The sequence below is a fragment of the Scyliorhinus canicula genome, chromosome 3, assembly GCF_902713615.1.
Source record: "Scyliorhinus canicula chromosome 3, sScyCan1.1, whole genome shotgun sequence".
Taxonomy (NCBI): domain Eukaryota; kingdom Metazoa; phylum Chordata; class Chondrichthyes; order Carcharhiniformes; family Scyliorhinidae; genus Scyliorhinus; species Scyliorhinus canicula.
In genome coordinates, this window is record NC_052148.1 from 98,207,250 (window position 1) to 98,232,042 (window position 24,793).

The following is a 24,793-nucleotide window of genomic DNA, read 5'->3' on the forward strand; positions in this document are numbered from 1 at the left end:
CGGTCCACATTGAAATGGATGTATTGTGCCAACTGGGCATATAGGGCCTCAAAGTTGGAAAGAATACACCCGTGCACCGAGCTCTGTGAGATCCCGGACAGGTCCCCAATCGGTGCCTGAAATTACCCCGTGACGTAAACATTCAGGGCGACCGTCACCCTGACGGCCACCGGGAGCAGATGTCCTCCCCCATGCTCCTGCTTCCAGGTGCAGCATAATCCAGCAGATATGTGGCACTTTCCCCCTCGATGTCATGCTCGCTCTGGCAGTTCCTCGAATGGCAGGCGCTGTCGGTACACACGAGGCCTCATGTGGCACCTTCTTCCTACCTCCTCCTCAGCTTGTTGGGTGGCTGGCTCTCCATCCTCACAGGCCTCCTCCTGTTTCACTGGGACAGGCTCCACTGCTGCAGGGTCTCCCCAAGCAGCTCCTGCTTGTACAGCCTCAGTGCATCTCCCAGGGCTGCAGCGGCTAGGATGAAGGCCACATTCCTGGTTGCATTCAGTCGTGCATTATCTGCAGGGGTGAAAGGCAGACATGTTAGCATGATGCATACCTCCGTCCCCGACCAGGTCCAACAGGCTACATGGAGGCCCGACCTGCACTGCAGCCCTGCCCCTGCATGTCCCTCTCCCGTCCACCCTGCTCTCCATCCCCAAACCTATGCCCGGCCATTCCCACTGGCACTCTTCCCTTTGCATCCCTGGACCCATTGGTGCCCGGCACTGTCGAAGCCTCTGGCCCGGCACCTCTCCCTGCCGGCAGGGGAACCTGTGGCTTGCACGACCCATGCCAGCAGTACGCTCCACGGTGCCCATCTGGTGCCCTTCTTCAGGGGTTACCATGGGTATTGCCCTTGGGTGGGTGGGATGGTGCCCCACAGGTGGATGGTGTCTGGTTGTGGGTGGGGGGCATGGGGCATTGGAGTGGTGCAGGTGGGGGGTAGGGAGGGGTTGGGGTGAGGGAGGTGGTTGTCACTCTGCGTAACCACAGTGAACCACGGTGGTTGGTCAGTGGGGCATGCAGCAAGATGGCTGCCCTGCAGGCCATGGCAATGGTGGTCCGTGCCTGGACACCCCAGTCCCAGGGGTTACCCTGACACCACGGCCCATCCCTTGGTCACCCCCTGTTACAACACACTCCCTTCCCTGGCAGACCACCCCCTACCCCTCACACCCAGCCAGCCTTGCCAGCAGCAGGACCGGCAGCCCACGGTAGCACCTCTTTGAACATGTCCTACCTCCTCTCCCTCCCTCAGCAGTGACGGCGCCTGTTTCCAGGTTTTTAAAATCACAATGATACTCGCCGTCGGTAATTCTTCCTGGCGGAGGCAGAGCATCATGGAGGCTACGGAGAATACCAGGTTGGGCCTATTAATGAGATGCCTGCGGCGTTTACTGTATATGTGGAGTAGAACGCATTGACACCGCCGTTGAGGCACTGGAGCATGGCATTCCATCGGGTGCCCACGCGGCCATGATTTTCAGCTCATGTGTGATTCTCTGTCCAATCGCGTTTCCCGATTCCGGTGTCGCTGCTTTCTATCCTGCCCATAATGCTCCATGACTCTTACCAAGTCAAAACAAAGCTTTGAAGAAAGATGGTTAAAGATCCATCCGTTTCAAAACATTGGTTGGTTCTATTTTTCATCTCCACAGTATTTCATGGTATGCGTAATTTTCAAAGGATTTTCTTTCAGTTATTGTGCTGAAAACACTAAATAGCTCAGAAGAAGTTGACTAAGTAAGGCTGCCACATATGGTAAATGAGGAAACGCAGCTGATGATTAAAGAGATAACTGAATTCCTTTTTGTGGTTGAAAGTCTGTTTAGTCATTTGTGCTGGCTAGTACTTCGCCACTCTTGGAACATGTTCATGATTACTCAGAAGCTGTCAGAAATAGCTCACGGCAATTTAGAATGATTTTCTGTCTCATTTCTTCAGCTCACCTTAAGGTAAGTGATATACTCACTTAGACGTTTCTGTGATGGTAAATACATAGTGATCAAGCTCTGTAAATACGGCCAGAGAGAAATATTACTGAGAAAAATTCAATTAATTGCATAATAAAAGGCTCAGAAGATGTGTACTTTCTCCTCGAGTTGAATTTTCAACTTTGATTTTCAATTTTCAATTTTTGATTTTCAAAACTTCAATTTTGAAACGCATCCTTAAAAGTAACAATCTGCGGGTTTTCAGGAGCAAACTTGTAAATATTGAATGTTATCAGTTGTTATCACCATGGTGGCTAGTTTCAAAATTCAAATTGAAGACACAGTTATGATTGAATCTTTAGATAAGTGCAACAGTAAAGCCAACATCGGCATTCAGGATAAAAATAGTAGTTTGTTCTCAGGGATAGATAAAGAGGATTTACTTGTACGATTTATCAAGGTTCTGAAATATCGCAGAATTACCGAGTTTGTGTTTCCTTAACAATGAGTAACATTTGGTTGCTTGAGGTTAATGTGGACTTAAGCGTCCATTTTTCAAAGCACTGCTGCCAGAGCATCACTTCACAGAAACAAAGTGCTCCTGCATTTTTTTCTGATTAATTTAATTGGGAGCACTGTGAATTTGTACCGAATCCCTTTCCACCCTACCACTGCAACCTTTTGCAGGCATATATTCCAACTTTCACCGCCTGGTTTCTTTGGATCCCCCTCTGTCCACTCCATCTAGGGCCAGTCGTTCAGCCACCATGTTCCAATCGATAGAACCACATTTCTCCCCACATAAAAAATTCCTGAAAATCGTCTTCCTCAGCATTTCCTTTTCTCACCACATCTAACTTTCCTTTGGAGCCTGCTTCTTCATTCATTGTGATCGTATTTAAAGAAAAATGTCCTTGGACTGGAGGTGGCACAGTGAGAGTAGGGATGCCAACTCTCCAGGATTAGCCTGAAGTCCCCAGGAATTGAAAGTCAAGAGCCAGGACACTGCTGTGTGCAACCCTGAGAAAAATCGTTGGGACATTAAAAAAGATTGTTTTTAATTTTCGTTGAACATTTCACTTTGCCAGGCATAAAAATATTGAAAATGTGTGTGAGTGTGTGTGTGTGTGTGGGGTGGGGTGGGGTGGGGGGGGGGGGGGGGGGGGGCATTTGGCTGACAGTCTAGCTGAATCCAATTGGGGTAATCAGTCCTGTTGCTTTCCAGTTGACAAAGAAAAGTGACATGTCATAAGGATATTTGTGTTGGCCAACTAATGTCTGGACTGTGGGGGAACGTGAGATGAGAGTGGTGATCGTCTGCCTCAACTTCACTTGCTTGCCCACTCCCTTGAATCCCTGAGAGTCCAAAAGATCTGTCTATCTCAGTCTTAAATTTATTCAATGATGGGGCAACCACAACCTTCGGGAGTACAGAATTCCAAGTATTAACAAATACTTGAGTGGAGAAATTTCTCCTCACCTCAGTCCTAAATTATCATCCCCCACATCTGGAAACTGTGCCACATTATTACGGATTCACCAGTAAGAGGAACAACCTCTCACTATTTGCCACCCTTCAGATACTAGGACTCTGTTCTGGTCAACCGGTTGGACAACTGGCAGGCGTGGGGCAGCCTGACAGAATCAAGAAATCTTCAGTGCTTGAGTCGCCAAAGTTGGGACTTCCCTGGGATTCGGGTCCCCGTCTGCCGAGTGCAACAGGCCAATCAGGGGGTGGCATTTCGAGGGTGTCATTGCAATGGGTTTGTAGAGGGTTTTAAGGATAATGGCTCATTAATTAGCTTATTAATGTGCCTATTTAACAATTCGGAACCTACGGCCAGGAATCCCCTGTCAGCCCATCCATACCCAACTCAATCAGAAGAGGTTTGCCACCACCAGGAAACCAAAACAGAGCCTCTCCCATAATTAAGTGCATCAAGCGGCCATGTTTCCCATATACAGGATGCATAATATCCAGCTCTTAATCATGAAAATACCAAATGTGATCACTTATCATTCTTCTAAATTCAATCAAATATAGACTCAATTTATTCAGCCTCTCATCCTAGGAACCGATCTAGTGAGTCTTCACTGTACCGCCTCCAATGCACGGATGACCTCCCTTAAATATGGAGAACAAGATTAAACATAGTATTCTAAATGTGGTCTCACCAAATTCCTGTATAATTGTTCTTGTACTCCAAACCTCTTAGAATTAAGGCCAATATGCCATATGCCTTCCAAATTGCTTGCTGTACTTACTTGCTAACCTTTTGTGTTGTTTGTATAAGTACACCCAGGTCTTTCTCAACATCAACATTTACAATTTTCACACCTTTTAAAAAAACATTCTGTTTTTCTTTTCTCACACCTCCCCACATTATACTCCACCTGTCACAATGTTGTCCACTCCCTTAATCTGTTTTTTTTAAAGTTGCTTTGTGTCCTGTTCACAACTTTTATTAACACCTAGCTTTGGCTGGTCAGAAAAACATAGATATATGTCTTTGTCCAAGTCATTAACATAGATTGCAAATTGTTGAGGTCCCAGCACTGCTCCTTGTCATTAGTCATAGCCTACCAACTTGAAGATGCCCCATTTATCCCTACTCTCTCCTTTCTATCCATTACCTAATCCTCTATCCGTGCTAATGTATCACCAAGAACCAGAGATGAAAGTAAGTCGGTACATTCCAGTACAACTTATCAGTAAGAAACTGGCTCAAGCATTCCTTTTTAATTGGAAAATAGCCAATGCTATTTAGATACCCCTTTAGTTTCATGTTTATTTTGTAAGGTGTTTGTCCTTATAGCGGATACTTGAAATCACCGCCAGCTTTGAATTAAGTGCAGTAAGTAACCCAGCGCCACATGTTAAATGGCTTTTAACTAACAAGAAAGTGATATGTGTTTTAACGTTTGAGTGTCAAACAGAAATTAAAATTCTTTAGAAATTGCAAGTTCAGAGGGGAGATTATACAATTACTGTGATCAGAAGTAATATGCTTTATTTTTACATCATATTGTGTGTCAGTGTGCCTATAAAATGAACAGTGGAACAGAACAGATCAGAGTTTACATTCTGCTGATTGATTGATGTTGATTCAGTTAAAATAAAGCTTTCAGACATTGAAACAAAACGTTCAGTTAATCAATAAAGATTTAAGCCATGGAAATTCACCGCATTGTTTTCACTTTGCAAACACTCTGTTGCGCAAAACATTTAAATAAAATGTTTAAAATTACTGAAAATATCCCAGAATAGGATTTAAAAAAAAATTTTTTTTTATAAATTTAAATTACCCAATTATTCTTTCCAATTAAAGGGCAATTTAGTGTGTCCAATCCACCTACTCTGCACATTTTTGGGTTGTGGGGGCGAAACCCACGCAGACACGGGGAGAATGTGCAAACTCCATACGGACAGTGACCCAGAGCCGGTATCGAACCTGGGATCTCAGCGCCGTGAGGCGGTTGTGCTAACCACTAGGCCACCGTGCTGCCCAAAATAGGATTTTAAAGCTTTAAAATGATTTGACAGTAATATTCAGAAGGTAGGATTTTTATCCAAAATACTACACTACTAAATTGAATAAACGAGGAGGTTTGAGTTCAAAAACAGAAAGTTCTGGATAAACTCAACAGGTCTGGCAGAATCTGTGGAGAGAAAAGATAGAGTTAACATTTCAAGTCCCTTTGACTCTTATTCAGCTCTCTTTAGCTCTAAAGAAGAGGCATACAGATTTGAAACATTAACTCTATTCACGGATGGAACTGAGGGTCCTGGTACATGTATCACAAAATGTTATTATACAGGTGCTTAGTAAGGTATTGTTTTTTTTGGTATTTATTGTAAGAGGAATGAAATATTAAAGTAGAGAAGTTTTGCAGCAGTTGCCCAGGGCAGCTATTATATCAGGAGCACCATGTTTGAAAAGGGTTGTAATAACATTAGAAGCAGTTCAGAGATAGTTAACGACTCATTCCTGGGAAAAGGGGCTTATCCTATGAAGAAAGGTTGAACAGGTTGAAGCTATATGCACTGGAGTTCAGAAGAATGAGAGGTGCTCTTATTGAAGCATATAGGATCCTGAGGGGACATGAGAGGGCAGATATTGGGAGGATGTTTCCTCTTGGGGAAAGACTAGAAATAACGGGCACAATTTAAGAATCAGAGGCCTCCATTTTAAGACAGAGATGAAGTGAGTTATTTTCCTCCCAAGCAGGCCATTTGTTTGTGGAATTCTCTTCTCCAGAAAGCACTAGAGGCTATATAATTTATTCATGGTCACTATTACTGAGACTATTTTAATTCCAGATTTTTTAAATTGATTTTGAATTCCAGCAACTGCCATGGTGGGATTTGAACTCATGTTCCCAGAATATTAGCCTGGGTTTATGGATTATTAGTTCAGTGACATTGCCACTACACTACCAACACTGGACTGGCTCACTGCCTCGCTACCATTCTCCTTCTTTAAGCTACCCTTAAAACATCACCTGCCCTCATATCGTCTTAATTTGAACTGTGTTAAACTTTTGTTTGTGCTGTACCTTGCAATGTTTTACATATTAAAAATGCTCTATAGGTATTGTTGGTGTGGTTGAAAGCTGTTGAGTTAATTTTCTTGATTAAAGAAGAGCAATTACATATCCCAGTGTGTACAGGGGCCAGAAGTAGTTTGAGATCAGGACCTACCTGCCTCTGTTAGTAGTTCAAATGATCATAGAATCCCTGCAGTGCAGAAGGAGGCCATTCGGACCATGGAGTCTGTACCAATCATCCGAAAGAACACCACACCCAATCCCCCCCCCCCTCCCCCCTCCCCTATCCCCGGAACACCACCTAATCTTTGGACACTAAGGGGCTATTTAGCATGGCCAATTCATCTAATCTGCACATCTTTGGATTGTGGGAGAAAACCCACGCAGACACAAGGAGAATTTACAAACTCCACACAGTCACCCAAGGTCAGAACTAAACTCGGGTCCCTGGCGTTATGAGGAAGCGGTGCTAACCACTGTGCCACCCGTATATTTGTGTTATATTTGTGAGGAGAACGTGGTGGCACAGCACAATACTGAAAGGAAAAATCTTGGGTGGGATTCTCCATCCGTTTTCTGGTGCGGCGCGCCTTGCCCACAGCGAGATTCTCTGTCCCGGCTTCCGGTCAATGGGGTTTCCCATTGTGGGCACCCCCACGCCATCGGGAAATCCATGGCCGTGAGTGCGCTGCCAGTAAAACGGAGGATCCCGCCGACTGAGAATCCAGCTGCTTAACTTTATACAGTTTGAGGTTGAAGTTTTGTCGACATTCTCCACATTCTCGACCATACGTTCCACAAAAGATTGTCTGAAATTCAAGAGGAATTACATTATGGACAAATTTCCGAAGTATCCAGAATATTCTGCTGAAGTTACAGCAGGAGATTAGCAAAACCTTATGAAAATTCTTTGTATTTCTGCAATACAATGCATGGTTATGATTTTAAAAAAGAGTAAAGCATGTTCAAACAATATTTACGTAGAATTTTACAGTGCAGAAGGGGGCCATTCGGCCCATCGAGTCTGCACCAGCTCTTGGAAAGAGCACCCTACCCCCTACCCAAGGTCAACGCCTCCACCCTATCCCCATAACCCAGTAACCCCACCCAACACTAAGGGCAATTTTGGACACTAAGGGCAATTTATCATAGCCAATCCACCTAACCTGCACATCTTTGGACTGTGGGAGGAAACCGGAGCACCCGGAGGAAACCCACGCACGCACGGGGAGGATGTGCAGACTCCGCACAGACAGTGACCCAAGCCAGAATCGAACGTGGGACCCTGGCGCTGTGAAGCGATTGTGCTATCCACAATGCTACCGTGTATGTCAGTATATAACAATTTGGCTATATATATTTTGGATAAAAGAGCTGGACACAAGAAGTGAAATGACAGCCTGCCCTTGACATCAAGTGTGACATCAAGGAGCCTGAGTAAAACTGGAGTCAATAGGAATCAGGGGGAAAACTCACCAGTAGTTGGAACACCCATATTTAGCATAGTGGACTAAACAGCTGGCTTGTAATGCAGAACAAGGCCAGCAGCACGGGTTCAATTCCCGTACCGGCCTCCCCAAACAGGTGCTGGAATGTGGTGGCTGGGGACTTTTCACAGTAACTTCATTGAAGCTTACCTGTGACAATAAGTGATTATTATTATTATAAAGGAAGATGGTTGTGGTTTTTGGAGGCCAATCAACTCAGTCCTTGGATATCATTGAAGGAGTTCCTCAGTGCAATGTGCTAGACCCAGCCATCTGCAGCTGCTTCACCAATGACCTTCCTTCCATCGTAAGCTCAGTGATGTTTGCTGACTATTGTGTAGTATGCAGATCCATTCACAACTCAGATTATGAGGTAGTCCTTGTCCAAATGCAACAAGACCTGGACAACATTCAGGCTTGGCATGAAAAGTGGCAAATAATATTGACATTATATACTATATCCACCGCAGCAACACCTCAAGATTCCAACAGCAACACCTTCCAAACCCACAACTTCTACCACTGAGAAGGATAAGGACATCAGACGCATTGGGCAGAATTTAATGCTGTCCCAAGAGGTGGGACCGGAGGTGGGCAGTTTATTTAATTGGGTGGGAGGTAACCAGGTGGGGACACCACCGCATTTCCACCTCAGCCCCAATCAAGACCAAGGTGGGAACGCTCATGGTCAATCTTCCCACCCCGCTACCCATTGTGGCCTTTAAGTGGGGCCACAACTTAAAGCTCCCAGGACAGGGCCCCGCATTGTCAGGTACTCAGTGCTGGATCAATAAGGGCAGCCTGTCCACTGAGATCCACCACCCTGCCTTTGCTACTGACCCTCTCCCCTCCACCCCCGCACCCCCTCAATGACTCCCTCCCTGCGACCCTCATCCTGCCCTCACCTTTGTCTTGATTTTACTTTTGTTCATTCACGGAATGTAATAATAATCTTTATGTCACAAGTAGGCTTACATTAACACTGCAAAGACGTTACTGTGAAAAGCCCCTAGTCGCCACATTCCGGCACCTGTTTGGGTGCATAGAGGGAGAATTCAGAATGTCCAAATTACCTAACAAACATGTCTTTCAGGACTTGGAGGAAACTGGAGCACCCGGAGTAAACCCACACAGACAGGGGAACAATGTGCAGACTCACACAGACAGTGATCCAAGCCAGGAATCAAACCTGGGACCCTGGAGCTGTGAAGCAACAGTACTAACCATTGAGCTACCATTGCGCCAATGTGGGTGCGGCTGGCGAGGCTAACGTTCATTGCTCTTCCCTAATTAATCTTAGGGTGGTTGTGATGGTGAACTGTCTTCTTGAACCTCTGCAGTCCATGGAGTGTAGGTACACCCACTGTGCTGTTAGGGACGGCTTCCAGGATTTTGACCCAGTAACAATGAAGGAACAGCAATATAGTTCCCTGATGATCCTGGGTCTCTAGTGGTTCCATTACCAGCACCTACCATCACTCCCACTGACACTGCCTACGATGTTATCTGGCAGCTCCTCAGGGGCTGAAAGCTCCGATTCTCTGATGCTGATGCTGGCGTGGGAACGGTAGTGCTTTACGACCGAAAAAACGGCGCAAAACGGCCACCGATCCTCCATCTGGTGGGGGGGCTGGCAGGCACGCAGCGTAGAGCCCCTGGCTTTAGCTGCGGATACGGCCGGAAATTTGTGGCCTGCAGCGTCCACGCTGTGTAACATGGTCCTGGCCTCCCAAATAGTGACCAGGCTCACCAGACCAACCCCCACCAGTGCCCGCAGCCCCCGCTAAAGCCATCCCCTACCCACGGATTGGAGCCCCCCCCCCGACTGTGGCAATGCTGGACATAGTCCGCAGTGGCCACGCCGAGTTCCTGAAATAAAATACCACACACGACCGACACTGTCGGGAACTCGGCCCATTGGGGGCGGAGCATGGGGGGGTCAGGTAACATCCTGAGGCCGTTCCGACGGCGTGCAGCGTATTCTGCGAGTACGCGTTTTGGAGAGGGTGGAGCATTGCAAAAGCAGCGCCGCCCCTGATATTGGTGCCAATGGGGATTCTCCAGCCGATCGCTGAACGCGATTTTGGCATCGGAGACCGGAGAATCTCCCTCAAGGTGTTTTCTCCACCCCGCAGGTCCTTTCTCCCAGCTAAGGCATGCCACTTGCCACTGAACTACCTAATTAGCATGAATATGGGAGGCCTTCACCAAAGAAGGTAACATGGTGCCCTATTTGACTCTTCAGCCAGTGAAGTTGTCACCCAGATTAAATTCTGCTCATTGGAACAGCATCAACTGCAAGTTTCTCTTTAAGACACATACCTTCCTGACTTGGAACTATATCATTATTCCTTCAATGGTGTTGCTGGATTAAAATCCTGGAACTCCCTTCCGAATACACTGTGAGCGTACCTGGCCTGCTTCATGGCAGTGGCTAACCGCCGCCTCCTCAAGGGCAGTTAAGGATGGGCAAGAAATGTTCGCTTTGCCAGCGATACTTAAATACCATGAAAGAATATAATATGGCCTGGGTTGGGGTATATAAGACGCAAAATCAAATTTACGCCTACAGCACCAAGAACAACAACATTATTGAACGGGACTTTGCCGTTTTCTTTGGCCTTGGTGAGGAACGGCCCACTGTACCTCTTAGGGGTCCTCAAGCCCCCCCTCTCATCCCACATTTTAAGTGCACGGCACCCCTTGGACTGATCCCTGGCATGGGTAACCTGGCACCTGGGCAACATGGAATTGTCAGCCTGGCACCCAGCCAGTTCCCCTGCCAGCCTAAGAGTGCCACCCGAGCACCCTGACAGTGGATGGCACTGTTTGCGTGCCTGGGTGGCAGTGCCATGGTGCCAGGCTGGCAATGCCAAGGTGCCCAGTTGTACCATCCTGCCCAGAGCCCGATCACCCAGGGATCTTTAATGGTGTGGGAGAAACCCCAGGTACCATTACACCTGATCCTCATTTGTGGAAGTTGCTGCTAAACAGCAAGGCTGTTAATTCCCAAGTCCCAGGAGAATACAGCACAGACATATTTAAATCAGCCTAATGGATAATTACATTTTTTTTTGATCCCAGCCAGTGAGGGCAAGATCCAGATCGCGACGTCGCGTGAGATTTCATTAAATCTCGTGAGATGTTTCGGGCATTGTCAATTTTGCGAGCGATCTCTTACGGGATTTGACAGCCTCTTCACATCACCAAGTCGGGCGTGATGAGGCCATTAAATCACGCTCAAAATTTTTGAAGGTGATTGGAGAAGTTGATAAGGCTGTTAAAAACACATATCCAACAGTCAATGGAGCAGCGGCGGCGGCAGGGGTGGGGGGGGGATCCATATATGGGCCACAGAGCATAAAGAAAAGGGGAAGGATAAAGGGGGGAGAAACGGAAAGAAGGGGGAAGAGAGGGGGGAGGGGGCGGAGACCAACAAGGCAGACGGCAGAAAATCGAAAACACAACAAAGGAATGACCCAAAAGCAGGGTTAAAATGTTCCAGGGTAGAACACACTGACCACACTCTGTGATGCCAGGACCCCAACCCCAACCTCCCCCCCCCCCCCCCCCCCCCGAGCCCCAGGTAGAAACTTGCAAATATGTTCGGCAGATTAGGGTTGGACTATTGTTATGTCTCATATCTGTTACCGTATGACCGTGCTCTTCACAATATGCTCCGTACATTCTGATGTGAAATAACGAAAAGCCAATAAAACATTTAAAAAATACATGGGATCATTAGCTTTATAAATAGAGCTGCATTGCACAAAAGCTAGGATGTCATGAAAAATATTTAATAATCACTGGTTAGACCTCAGTCAAAACAATATTTGCAATCCTGAGCACCACACTTTAAAAAGAATGACAATGCCTTGGAGAGAGTGCAGAGGAGTTTTATCAGAATAGAAACAGGAATGACTGAATTCCGTTATGTGGAGAGATTAGAAAAGCTGGGATTGTTTTCCTGTGAGCAAAGGACCAGGACAGATTCAATTGAGCTGCTTATGATTATGAAGGGTTTTGATAAGGTTGATGGGAAGAAACTGTTTCTCTGCCAGAACAGTTGGTCATCAAAAGGTACAGATTTCACATAGCTGGCAAAAGAATTCCAGAGTGGAGCTTGACTCCTTCCCTCAGGAAAAGCTTTCATTTAGTGTTGAAATGATCAAAAGCTAAATTGCTAGCACTAGCAAAGTGTCCGAGCTCTGTTCTGGTAAAGTCAGCCATTGTCCTATTTGCAGCCATGTATCCTGCCTTTCCAACACATTCGGATACACACCCACTGTGTTTCCATGCACACACTGAATTTTGGTGTGGACATGTTGGTACGCCTACACTGGGCATTAGTCTTCACAATGTAGAACATCCGTGTCACCCAGGAGGATTGTTTGTACTTGCTCTGCATAAGTGAACCATTGTATGCTGAAAGTGTCAAAGTAATAGGTTTAGCCATGGCAGTGGATGCATGTATTTCAGAGTTCACAGGGCGACTTTGTTGGCAGTTGCCCAGTGTCAATCTTGGCCAATAACAAGGAGTTACCAACTGATGCGCTATCAATTGCACTTAAAGACTCGAATCGGTACAAGAGAGGCTTTATTACCATGAGATGTTTATCCTCCAACTGCAGCTGGTAGAATGGCAGCTCAGGAGAACTCATACATATTTATACTGCTCCCTGTGGGCGGAGCTAGCCGGCAGGGGCTACCAACAAAACTGTAATATAGGTACTGCTGTACATCCCCTAATACAGGCACACACACAATTACACAGTGGTGGATCACCACACCAACTTTATTAGAGCAAATCGTTTGAATCTTGGCAACACTTCAGTGTATTCCATGAGATTCACAGTGTGAAACATGTGTTCACTGCTCTTCGTCTCATCTTGCACAGCATCGTAATTTATTGGTTTATCAATCAGTTCATGTATATGCCTCTGACTAAACAGGTCCAGGCAGCGGGCAACCGAGGGGGTCCTCCAGCCTGACTGTCTGCCTCTCTACTATGGCTATATTAGTGGCCGGGACTTCCCGGAGAAGGAGCATGTGGTGTCTGCTGGCACCATAAGATCGTGGGTGTTTTAGCAACCTCTTAAATAACATTTTAATTCAATGTTTAAAGCTTCTTTTGTCATTTGCTTTTGTTCGATGCAGTATCCCTTTAAGTGGCTTCTCCTTTAATTTGTCCTTCAGTTTGTTAAATTTAGTTTAATTGGTTTAACCCAAAATAGTATCTGCTTCCGACAGGAAATCAGATGATCCTTTCTATTGGTTGAAGGTACCGATAGTGTATAGTCTGCTTATAATAGTTTGTGGCTCTTTACAGCTGCATCAAGCTTTGCTCTTAATCGCTGTTGCTGCTAATGGTCCTGTAGCTGCATCAACATTTGCTCTCGATCACGGTTGTTGCTAATGGTCCTGTAGCTGCATCAACCTTTGCTCTCAATCACTGTTGTTGCTAATGGTCCTGTAGCTGCATCAACCTTTGCTCTCAATCACTGTTAAAGAACATAAGAACATAAGAACTAGGAGCAGGAGTAGGCCATCTGGCCCCTCGAGCCTGCTCCGCCATTCAATGAGATCATGGCTGATCTTTTGTGGACTCAGCTCCACTTTCCGGCCCGAACACCATAACCCTTAATCCCTTTATTCTTCAAAAAACTATCTATCTTTACCTTAAAAATATGCAATGAAGGAGCCTCAACTGCTTCACTGGGCAAGGAATTCCGTAGATTCACAACCCTTTAGGTGAAGAAGTTCCTCCTAAACTCAGTCCTAAATCTACGTCCCCTTATTTTGAGGCTATGTCCCCTAGTTCTGCTTTCACCCGCCAGTGGAAACAACCTGCCCGCATCTATCCTATCTATTCCCTTCATAATTTTAAATGTTTCTATAAGATCCCCCCTCATCCTTCTAACTTCCAACGAGTACAGTCCCAGTCTACTCAACCTCTCATAATCCAACCCCTTCAGCTCTGGGATTAACCTAGTGAATCTCCTCTGCACACCCTCCAGTGCCAGTACGTCCTTTCTCAAGTAAGGAGACCAAAACTGAACACAATACTCCAGGTGTGGCCTCACTAACACCTTATACAATTGCAACATAACCTCCCTTGTCTTAAACTCCATCCCTCTAGCAATGAAGGACAAAATTCCATTTGCCTTCTTAATCACCTGTTGCACCTGTAAACCAACCTTCTGTGACTCATGCACTAGCACACCCAGGTCTCTCTGCACAGCGGCATGCTTTAATATTTTATCGTTTAAATGATAATCCCGTTTGCTGTTATTCCTACCAAAATGGATAACCTCACATTTGTAAACATTGTATTCCATCTGCCAGACCCTAGCCCATTCACTTAACCTATCCAAATCCCTCTGCAGACTTCCAGTATCCTCTGCACTTTTTGCTTTACCACTCATCTTAGTGTCATCTGCAAACTTGGACACATTGCCCTTGGTCCCCAACTCCAAATCATCTATGTAAATTGTGAACAATTGTGGGCCCAACACGGTTCCCTGAGGGACACCACTAGCTACTGATTGCCAACCAGAGAAACACCCATTAATCCCCACTCTTTGCTTTCTATTAATTAACCAATCCTCTATCCATGCTACTACTTTACCCTTAATGCCTTGCATCTTTATCTTATGCAGCAACCTTTTGTGTGGCACCTTGTCAAAGGCTTTCTGAAAATCCAGACATCCATCGGCTCCCCGTTATCTACTGCACTGGTAATGTCTTCAAAAAATTCCACTAAATTAGTTAGGCTTGACCTGCCCTTTATGAACCCATGCTGCGTCTGCCCAATGGGACAATTTCTATCCAGGTGCCTCGCCATTTCTTCCTTGATGATAGATTCCAGCATCTTCCCTACTACCGAAGTTAAGCTCACTGGCCTATAATTTCCTGCTTTCTGCCTACCTCCTTTTTTAAACAGTGGTGTCACGTTTGCTAATTTCCAATCCACTGGGACCACCCCAGAGTCTAGTGAATTTTGGTAAATTATCACTAGTGCATCTGCAATTTCCCTAGCCATCTCTTTTAGCACTCTGGGATGCATTCCATCAGGGCCAGGAGACTTGTCTACCTTTAGCCCCATTAGCTTGCCCATCACTACCTCCTTAGTGATAACAATGCTCTCAAGGTCCTCACCTGTCATAGCCTAATTTCTATCAGTCGCTGGCATGTTATTTGTGTCTTCCACTGTGAAGACCGACCCAAAAAACCTGTTCAGTTCCTCAGCCATTTCCTCATTTCCCATTATTAAAACTCCCTTCTCATCCTCTAAAGGACCAATATTTACCTTAGCCACTCTTTTTTGTTTTATATATTTGTAAAAACTTTTACTGTCTGTTTTTATATTCTGAGCAATTTTACTCTCATACTCTATCTTACTCTTCTTTATAGCTTTTTTAGTAGCTTTCTGTTGCCCCCTAAAGATTTCCCAGTCCTCTAATCTCCCAGCAATCTTTGCCACTTTATATGCTTTTTCCTTCAATTTGATACTCTCCCTTATTTCCTTAGATATCCACGGTCGATTTTCCCTCTTTCTACCGTCCTTCCTTTTTGTTGGTATAAACCTTTGCTGAGCACTGTGAAAAATCGCTTGGAAGGTTCTCCACTGTTCCTCAACTGTTCCACCATAAAGTCTTAGCTCCCAGTCTACCTTAGCTAGTTCTTCTCTCATCCCCTTGTAATCTCCTTTGTTTAAACACAAAACACTAGTATTTGATTTTACTTTCTCACCCTCCATCTGTATTTTAAATTCCACCATATTGTGATCGCTCCTTCCGAGAGGATCCCTAACTATGAGATCATGAATCAATCCTGTCTCATTACACAGGACAAGATCTAGGACCGCTTGTTCCCTCGTAGGTTCCATTACATACTGTTCTAGGAAACTATCGCGGATACATTCTATAAACCCCTCCTCAAGGTTGCCTTGACCGACCTGGTTAAACCAATCGACATGTTGTTGCTAATGGACCTGTAGCTGCATCAACCTTTGCTCTCAATCGCTGTTGTTGCTAATGGTCCTGCAGCTGCATCAACCTTTGCTCTCAATCACTGTTGTTGCTAATGGTCCTGTAGCTGCATCAACCTTTGCTCTCAATCACTGTTGTTGCTAATGGTCCTGCAGCTGCATCAAGCTTTGCTCTCAATCACTGTTGTTGCTAATGGTCCTGTAGCTGCATCAACTTTTGCTCTTGTGCACCGTTGTTGCCAATGGCCTTTTCTGTCACATGCTTGTAGAATTGTTGGAAAGCTGGGTTGTTCCTCAGTGCATGCAGAAGAACACACCATGAGTCCTGTTACATTGGGGTGAGTGCATCAATAATTGGGGTGGTTCTTCGAGCTTAGAAGCTTCATCAGCCTGCAAGAATTGCTTTGAACTTACATCCATCCCTGAGTCATTCAATAATACTATATGTTTTGGGTTTGTCCAGCAGATCTCACTTGAATGCTTCCGTAGGAGTGAATGCAATCACCACCTGAACAATTCTACCTACTAGCTCTGTGTTTGCAAAGTCACAGTGGGTAACCTTTTCTATGCTTCTGCTGACAAAGTTGTTTGTGGACTCAGTAGGCTTCATTGAAATGACATGAACTCCAGTCGATCAATATGGAAGTTAAATCTGATTATGAGCCTGTTTTCCTGGCAGCCCGGGGATTTCCCAATGGGGGGGGGGGGGGGGGGGGGGAGGGGGCTGCCCCGGGGGCTGCCCCACAATGGGAAACCTCATTAACTGGCCGGCGAAATGGAGAATCCCGATGACGTGCTGCACCAGAAATCTGGTGCGGCGGGATGGAGAAACACGCCCCAGATCCTTAGGAGACTTTTACACTTTTTCTGTTGATCCTGATGTGTTCAGCCTGAGTAAACCTTCACTCACAATTACTAGAGCAGTTTTTATGCCTTGCTTTTCTAGTTCAGACATACCTGAATCAAGAAACCATCAAAGCTCTGTACATTGTCTAAAGGTTTTGAATTTGGATAGTAGGTCAGCTGCATTCCAATTTAAACTGGGGAATTTTGTGGATATTTTGACAATATGGCTTTGACCTTCCTTTTACAGTACTTGGGACAAGTGTTACCCCAGCTTTTGGAAGCCTTTCTGAAACTTTGCTGGTCATAATCACAACCTACGCTGGCCTGATGTCTGTGACTGTTTTTTTGTTTCTGGAATCTCCCTTGCATGCTATTGTTCCAACTCCACCCTGGTCACTCACCTTTCTCAACTGAGCTACCAGGTGCTGGTCTTCTCAACATGCTGACCGACTCGCTAAACCACAGGCTTTGCAGCGCAAACTCACCACAAGGGAACCGTTGGCTCACTAGCTCGTATCCGAGCACTATCTGAGTGCTGTTTCTTCAAAGCTATTCTTCACCATCACCCATTACATTTTAAACACTCTGAGACACTGCAAATACGATGAAATGAAAAATGAAAATCGCTTATTGTCACGAGTAGGCTTCAATGAAGTTACTGTGAAAAGCCCCTAGTCGCCACATTCCAGCGCCTGTCCGGGGAGGCTGGTACGGGAATCGAACCGTGCTGCTGACCTGCTTGGTCTGCTTTAAAAGCCAGCGATTTAGCCCAGTGTGCTAAACCAGCCCCTTGCAGCCTGACCATAGAATCAAGGGTCTTCTCATGCCATGTAACGTGCTGTTAACCATGTTGTACCTGCCCTAAATATTGTCTGTCATCACCACTAACCACCATATTGCATTGTCATAATTATATAAGCACCAATCGCACGTAAGGGATTGTGTAAACATTTGTGGGTTCATTTATGTAGACTAGGCACATAAGAACAGATATGCATAGGTAGAAAGCTGGAAAACATCAGCAGCAGTCTGTGTACGTGTGTATGGTCTGTTCAAAAGCAAAAGTGAAAGTAAGATTGGGTCGTATGGTACACTTCCCTTCAATTGATATCATGCTGCTATCTCTGAAAGGCATATAACAATACCCAGGGGAACCGTTCATTCAGTGGGAGGCTTCTCCCACTGATGGAGGAGGACAGCAGACCTAGGATAGGTACTCCCTGTGGTCCAGCAAGGTGAGGAACCTGCTGCAGAGCAAGGGCCTGTGGAAGGGAGGCAGCAGCAGGAAGGCAGATCGAGGTAAAGTCAATAAAGGGCCAGTTTAGCTCAGTGGGCTAGACAGCAGTTTGTAATGCAGAACAAGGCCAGCAGCGCGGGTTCAATTCCCGTACCGGCTTACCCAAACAAGCGGCAGAATGTGGCAACTAGGGGCTTTTCACAGTAACTTCATACTTGTGACAATAAACAATTATTATTATCTGCTAGCAGAGTCTACTGGACAAGGCTGTTCAAGGTGACAGAGTGCCAGTGCCTCCCAAGATGCCAGCTGGCCAGGGGACAGTCACAGCAATTGTGACGGGAAGGCTGCTAACATTGCATCCAATTTTGATGGTGGGTACAGGGCTTATGGCCTTGAAGGTAACATTGGCCCTAATTTTTTTCATCATAGGGTCCTTCCAGACCTCAGCTGGAGACCTGTGGGGGATCCTGCAGCTGGCTGTACATTGTTGCATCAAGATAGTGGCAGATGCCCTGTTCAGGCATGTACATGAATTTATTTAATACACTGACGGCAACTCCAGTAGATTGAAAGAACCAGAGGCTTCAGCGATATTGCTGGTTTTCCAAAAGTGCAAAGAATAATAGACTACACACATGTGACCAATGAAAAAAAACAGCCAGGGGCAGTCATAAACAGGAAATTATGTAATTTCCTTAATGAGCAGCTGATATACGACCACACCCTGTCACTGTGCTGGAGACATAATCCTTCTGCCCCTTTAGCTAGGGTGCCTTTGAGGCATGTCCTCCACCTGAGACCACAAGGGCTCCGACGTAGTGGGAATTTCCTGCATAAGGCAGGTGACTCACCCGTCATCCCAGCACTCAGAGGATTCAGGGTCAATAGCAGAGGGGCGGAGGAGATGCTAACCCCATCAGAAATACTCTGAGGTGTGACTCTAATGACGACAGCTCATCCACTACCATGAGGTCCATTTGGCCCTCCATGCTTTCCTGAGAGGAACCAGGAATGGTTGTAACAACAGATTCCTTGTCCCCCTCTTGGCTGTCCATCAGATGACAAATACTCAGTATTCCATCAGTGAGCTACTGAGATTTGCACTCCCTAACAGTCACCAATGTCTCAATGGGGGAGCATATACATTCCATAGAATCACTTGTCACAGCGCTCATGGCCTGGATGGCTTCCTCCACTCCCCATGCCAGTACATGCAACATGCAAGTATACAGTGCAAGCTCTGCCTTATCTCCATGCAACTTGCACTGTACACCCAGCTTTGACTGCCTAATGGCTGATTCAGAAGCTCATCATCTTACAGGGATTCAGCACCTAGGTCGCCTCCAATGCTCCTCCGAACACAAGAGGCCTGCTCCATCTCAGTCTCTGACTGCTGGTCTGGCAACTGTGATGTGCTCTCACAGCTGAACCATGGCTCTGCTGCTGGGTGCAGAACAAGGATGTGATGCTTTGAGGCTCTGTCCTCCTCCTCAGAGGTTAGTGAAGGTCCCTAAAGGCTGTGGCAATTGCAACCCATGTTTGTCCTCTGGGAAACCAAAACAAAGCGATTGTGTGGCTTCATCATTATTTGAAATGAGCTTAGCGAGATGCACTTCCCCAAAACATACAAAGGCACCATTTTTGTTATTTTTATCATGAGTCATGGGTATTGTTGGCAAGGTCTGCATTTGCTGTCCTTCCCTGAATGTCCTTAAGCTAACTGGGCTTGCTAGGCCATTTCAAAGGGAAGTTAAGAGACAACCAGATTGTCATGGGTCTGACAGGTAGGCCGGATCAGGTAAGCATTGCAGATTTTCTTCCTTAAAGGACATTAGTGAACCAGATGGGGTTTTAGGACAATCAATGATAGTTCCATGCTCACCACTAGGAAATGAGGCAGTGTTTGAACCTCAGACCATCCGACATTCATACAGGCCATCAACCCTTAACTGTGCAAACCTCCACACTCTCCACTTGCCTGGAAGAATGCAGCTTCATCAACAAGCAAGAAGCTCGCCACCATCCAGGGCCGTTTGACTGGCATCCCACCCACCATCTCCAACATCCATACACTGCCCCAGTTATGCACAGTGGCAACAGTGTCTACCATCTACAAGATGCACTACAGGAACTCACCAAGGTTCCTTAGACAGCACCTTCAAAACCCAAGATCTCTCCCATCTAGAAGGACAAGGCAGCAGGCACATGGGAAGACTGCAACCTGGAGGTTCCCCTCTAAGCCACTCACAATCCTGACTTAGAAATATGTCACCATTCCTTCACTGTCACTGGGTTAAAATCCTGGAACGCCCTCCATAACAGCACAGTGGCTGTACCTGCACCATATGGACTGCTGTGGTTCAAGAAGGCAACTCACCACTCCCTTCTCATGGCCAATTAGTGATGGGCTTTAAAAATGCTGGCCTAGCCAGCAATGTTCACTTCCAATGAAAGAATAAATAAAATTAAATATCCATTAATGCCATCGTCCCAACAGCGTTTCCAGTTTCTCAGAAAGTTCCCCCATTCCTCTTGTATAGTTTGTAGAACTGAACTATGAGCCTTTGCAATCCCACTGCCCCAAGCTCATCCTCCAACCTCGCCTCAACCAATGGTTGACTTTAGTGATGGGCCTTCTGCTCTAGCACCTTCTCCTCTAGTGGACTCAGGAGGGCCAGTTTTGACTGAACATGTCCAGACCTGCGCCTCTCCCTGTTACTGTGCACACTCTTACCCTGAAAATGAAAAGCAACTTTGTAATCAAATTCCTGATTTGTAATCAGGCCTTCAACTGCGTGGCCAATTTGTTTGGGGTCAATATTACTCAATGGTCCTTGCCAGCAATGAAGTGTTACCTCCCATGCCGTCCCACACCACCCCTCCCCCTGTTGCTATGGAGATTTGCATATTTTATGCGTCATGCTGTCTTCTACACTTGAGCCATACAGGAGGCAAGCCCATATTCTACCCATTTGACATCCTTACGCCCTTCCATCTAGGCTTATCTTCATAGTACTTAAACACTTAATGTAGCAGATTTCAAAAGGTGTTGAGCCTTTTCTGGCATTTCAGCCAGGTTCTCTGGAACCCCGTGTCTGGCAACCTCCACTGTGACTCCTTCCAGGCTGGCTTCCTCTGGCTAGGTTCTCTTTTCATCTTCCAGCATGAGGACCTCCCACCAATCACACATTGTGAGGAAGAGGATTTGCAAGGAATTATCAGCAAACCGTACTAGAACTAGAGGATACGGTTTACCTCAGTTAAAATAAAGGAGTCTTCCATTTAAGATGGAGATGAGAAAAAAAAATCTCTCAGAAGGTTGTAAATCTTTGGCACTTTCTTCCCCAGACAGTGGTAGAGGCAGCAACAATGAATATTTTTTACAGCAGAGGTAGATAGATTCTTGATGAACAAGGGGGTGAAATGTTATTGGGGTAGGCAGGAGGTGCCTACATGAGGCTACAATCAGATCAGCTATGATATTATTGAGGGGGCTGTATGGCCTACTTCTAATTTGTATGTTCATAGAATCATAGAATTTACCGTGCAGAAGGAGGCCATTCGGCCCATCGAGTCTGCGCCAGCCCTCGGAAAGAGCACCCCACTTAACCCCACACCTCCACCCTATCCCCATAACCCAGCCACCCCACCTAACCTTTTTGGACACTAAGGGCAATTTATCATGGCCAATCCACCTAACCTGCACATCTTTGGACTGTGGGAGGAAACCGGAGCACCCGGAGGAAACCCACGCAGACACGGGAGAACGTGCAGACTCCACACAGACAGTGACCCAGCAGGGAACTGAACCTGGGACCATGGAGCTGTGAAACAACTGTGCTAACCACTGTGCTATCATGTTCCTATGTTCTGAGTCTGGACCCCTCAGCAGCTGGTGCCTCCATTCTCTCCTCCATCTGTGATGAATAAAAGGGAGGTGGTGGTGTAATGATATTGTCACTGGACTAGTAAACTAGAAACCCAGAGTAATGCTCTGGGATCCCGGGTTTGAATTCCACCACCGCAGATGGTGAAATTTGAATTCAATATATGGAATTAAAAAGTCAAAAGATGACCATGAAACCATTGCCCATTGTCGTAAAATCCCTTCTGGTTCACTAATGTCCTTTAGGGAAGGAAATCAGCCGTCTTCTCCTAAAGAGAGACTTCTCCTAAACACTTGCTATTTATAAGGGAAGTGGGTCATCTGCATTCAAATGTCCTTTCCTCCCTGGCACTGAATGATAACACTGTTATAGCAAAAAGATCATCACACATGTGAAACTTAGACCTTACCTGCTGCAGTTCTTCATAGGATTTGAATGTCTTTCTGTCAAGAAGGACATGATTTGCGTGGGAGGGGCCACATTCTCGTGCCTGGGGTTGTCTTTAAATGGCATTTGTGTCTTACTTCTGCTTCATGGGCCGGAATTCTCCGTTCCTCACACCGGGTGGGAGAATCACGAGAGGTCCGCTCTCGCACCTCCCGTGATTCTCACACCCGCCCCCCCCCCCCCAAAATGAGAATCGCGGGCCACCGTTTTTCACGGCGGCCCACGATTCTCCGACCCGGATGGGCCGAACGGCCTGCCGTTCGCAACCGTTTCACGACGGCGGCAACCACACCTGGTCGCTGCCGTCGTGACCACGGCGTGAGATGCCCGTTTGGGGCTTGTGGGGGGCGGGGCCTTGCACTGGACCAGATGGCAAGGATAGGGCCATTTGAAGTCACAAGAATTTTGCAGACAAAAACATGGTGAAATAAATTCAAGGTAGTTAATCTAAGTAATGTGACTGGCTCTTGAATCACAGAATCTTGGTAAATCTTCCTTTCCCGGAAGTGCCGCACTGTCCGAAGCTCAGATTCCCGCCCATCAACTTGTCATAATATACACAGAAGTATATGATGGTGCACAGACAGACATTGATTGACACACAGGATGACCAATGAACACACAGAACACAGCAGCCAATCATCAGACAGAACACAACCACTATAAAGCCAGAAGGCACTAGTTTTCCCGCTCTCTTGGGATCCAGCCTCTGAGACAGTCAGAGCCCGTGAGCAACAACTAGAACATCCACCATGTGGTAGTAAGATAGTCTGGTCAGGTTAGCCTCAGGTCTCCAGTCAAGTCAGCATAGTGTCAACCCACAGTTAAAGTATGTTTAATAGTTAAGAGTTCAATAAAATAGAGTTGCATTTCTTCAAGTGTTGGAAATATGTCTCTCTGACTGCTGCAGTAAACGTAGTCCTCGCAGACCCAGCATACCCAACACATCACAACTCTGAGCCGAAGTTCCTTGAGTAACCAAGACTTGCTACAGATGTGGTCACTAGGAACCACAATGGGGTGCACCAGCTGCCACATCATGCTGGTACAATGCATCGCTTGGCCCTGCATCTCAATTTAAAAAAATATGTTTTTTTAAACTTTCCAGCTGGTTTTTAGTTTTTGGAATCTGTAAAATATTTCTCCTTTTTATCTTTAATCTGAAAGTAATTTAGAATAGGTAATTCATATTAGCAATTATTTACAGCCAATGAACCTACCATTTTCCTGTATTGTCACTGCTGGATTGTTTTCAAACTCAGCCCACCGTCCAGAGGTCATAAAGTCATAAGGCGGGATTCTCCCAAATCCGAGTGATGACCCGAAGCCGGCGAACCACTCCGGCATTGGGCCAACCGGAAATTGCGGAATTCTAGTTGCGGGCTAGGCCAGCTCCGGAGAGGTCGGCGCCGTGGCAACCAGCGCCGAAGGGATTGCGCGAGTTAGTGCATGCGCAAAGCTGCCGGCGTGGCTCAGCACATGAGCAGACCAGCGGCGTATTCTAGCGCATGCGCAGGGGGGGTATCGTCTCCGCGCCGGCCATGGCGGAGCCCGACAGGGGCCGATGCGGAAGGAAGGAGTACCCCCATGGCACAGGCCCGCTCACAGATCGGTGGGCCCCGATTGCGGGCCAGGCCACCATGGCCCCCCCCCCCCCGGGGTTGGATCCACCCCCCCACCCCCGAGAACCGCACCAGCCAATTTATCTGCCAGGTCTCGTCGTGTGGGACTATGGCCAGAAACTGATGGCTGCTCGGCCCATCGGGGCGCTGAGAATTGCCGGGGGGACGGCTGCCAATGGCCCCGACCGGCGCGATGTGATCCCCGGCCCCACTCGCAAACTGGCGCCGGAGAATACGGCAGCCAGCGTCGGAGCGGAAAGGCGGGATTCACGCCGCCCCCCGGGGTTTTTCTGACCCGACGGGGGGTCGGAGAATCCCACTCATAGAGTTATACAGCACAAAAAAGGCCCTTCAGCCCATCAAGTCTGCACCGACAATACTTATTCCTAATCTCGCGCTAATCCTACTTACCTGCATTTGTCCCATATCCTTAAATGTGATGGGGCGTGATTCTCCGCACCCGCGAGAAATCGTGAGGCTGGCGTCAAAAACGGGCGGGTTTGGCGCCAGCCTCCACCCCCCCGACCGGGAACCGATTCTGGTCCCCGGTCGGGGCTAGCATCGCGCGGCCGTGAACTCCGGCATCGCCGGCTTAACGAATTTCGTTAAGCCCGCTAGCCAGAGTTAGCGACGGCTGACGCGTCAGATGACGTCAGCCGAGCATGCGCGGATTGGACGACTCCAACCCGCGTATGCGCGGATGACGTCATCACGCATTTGCGTGAAACCCGCGCATGCGTGGGCCGGTATGCCCCTCAGCCGCCCCGTGAATGGATACAGCGGGGCGGCGGA

At 46.9% G+C, this 24,793-nt stretch overlaps 1 protein-coding gene across 3 annotated transcripts in view; it reads left to right on the plus strand.

Annotated features, from left to right (window-relative positions):
• The first annotated feature begins 1,801 nt into the window (after positions 1 to 1,801).
• The window catches only part of LOC119962829, a 43,260-nt gene continuing 20,268 nt past the window's right edge, over positions 1,802 to 24,793 (plus strand). The window contains exons 1-2 of one of the 3 annotated variants that reach the window (XM_038790963.1): positions 1,834 to 1,955; positions 16,426 to 16,509. Coding sequence is in view for 1 of the 3 variants with exons in the window: in XM_038790961.1 (XP_038646889.1) it covers positions 1,920 to 1,955 (36 nt within the window). In the remaining 2 variants the exon portion in view is untranslated. Of the gene's footprint in view, positions 1,956 to 16,422; positions 16,510 to 24,793 lie in introns of all 3 variants that reach the window. The other 2 variants (XM_038790962.1, XM_038790961.1) reach the window with 2 other exon arrangements.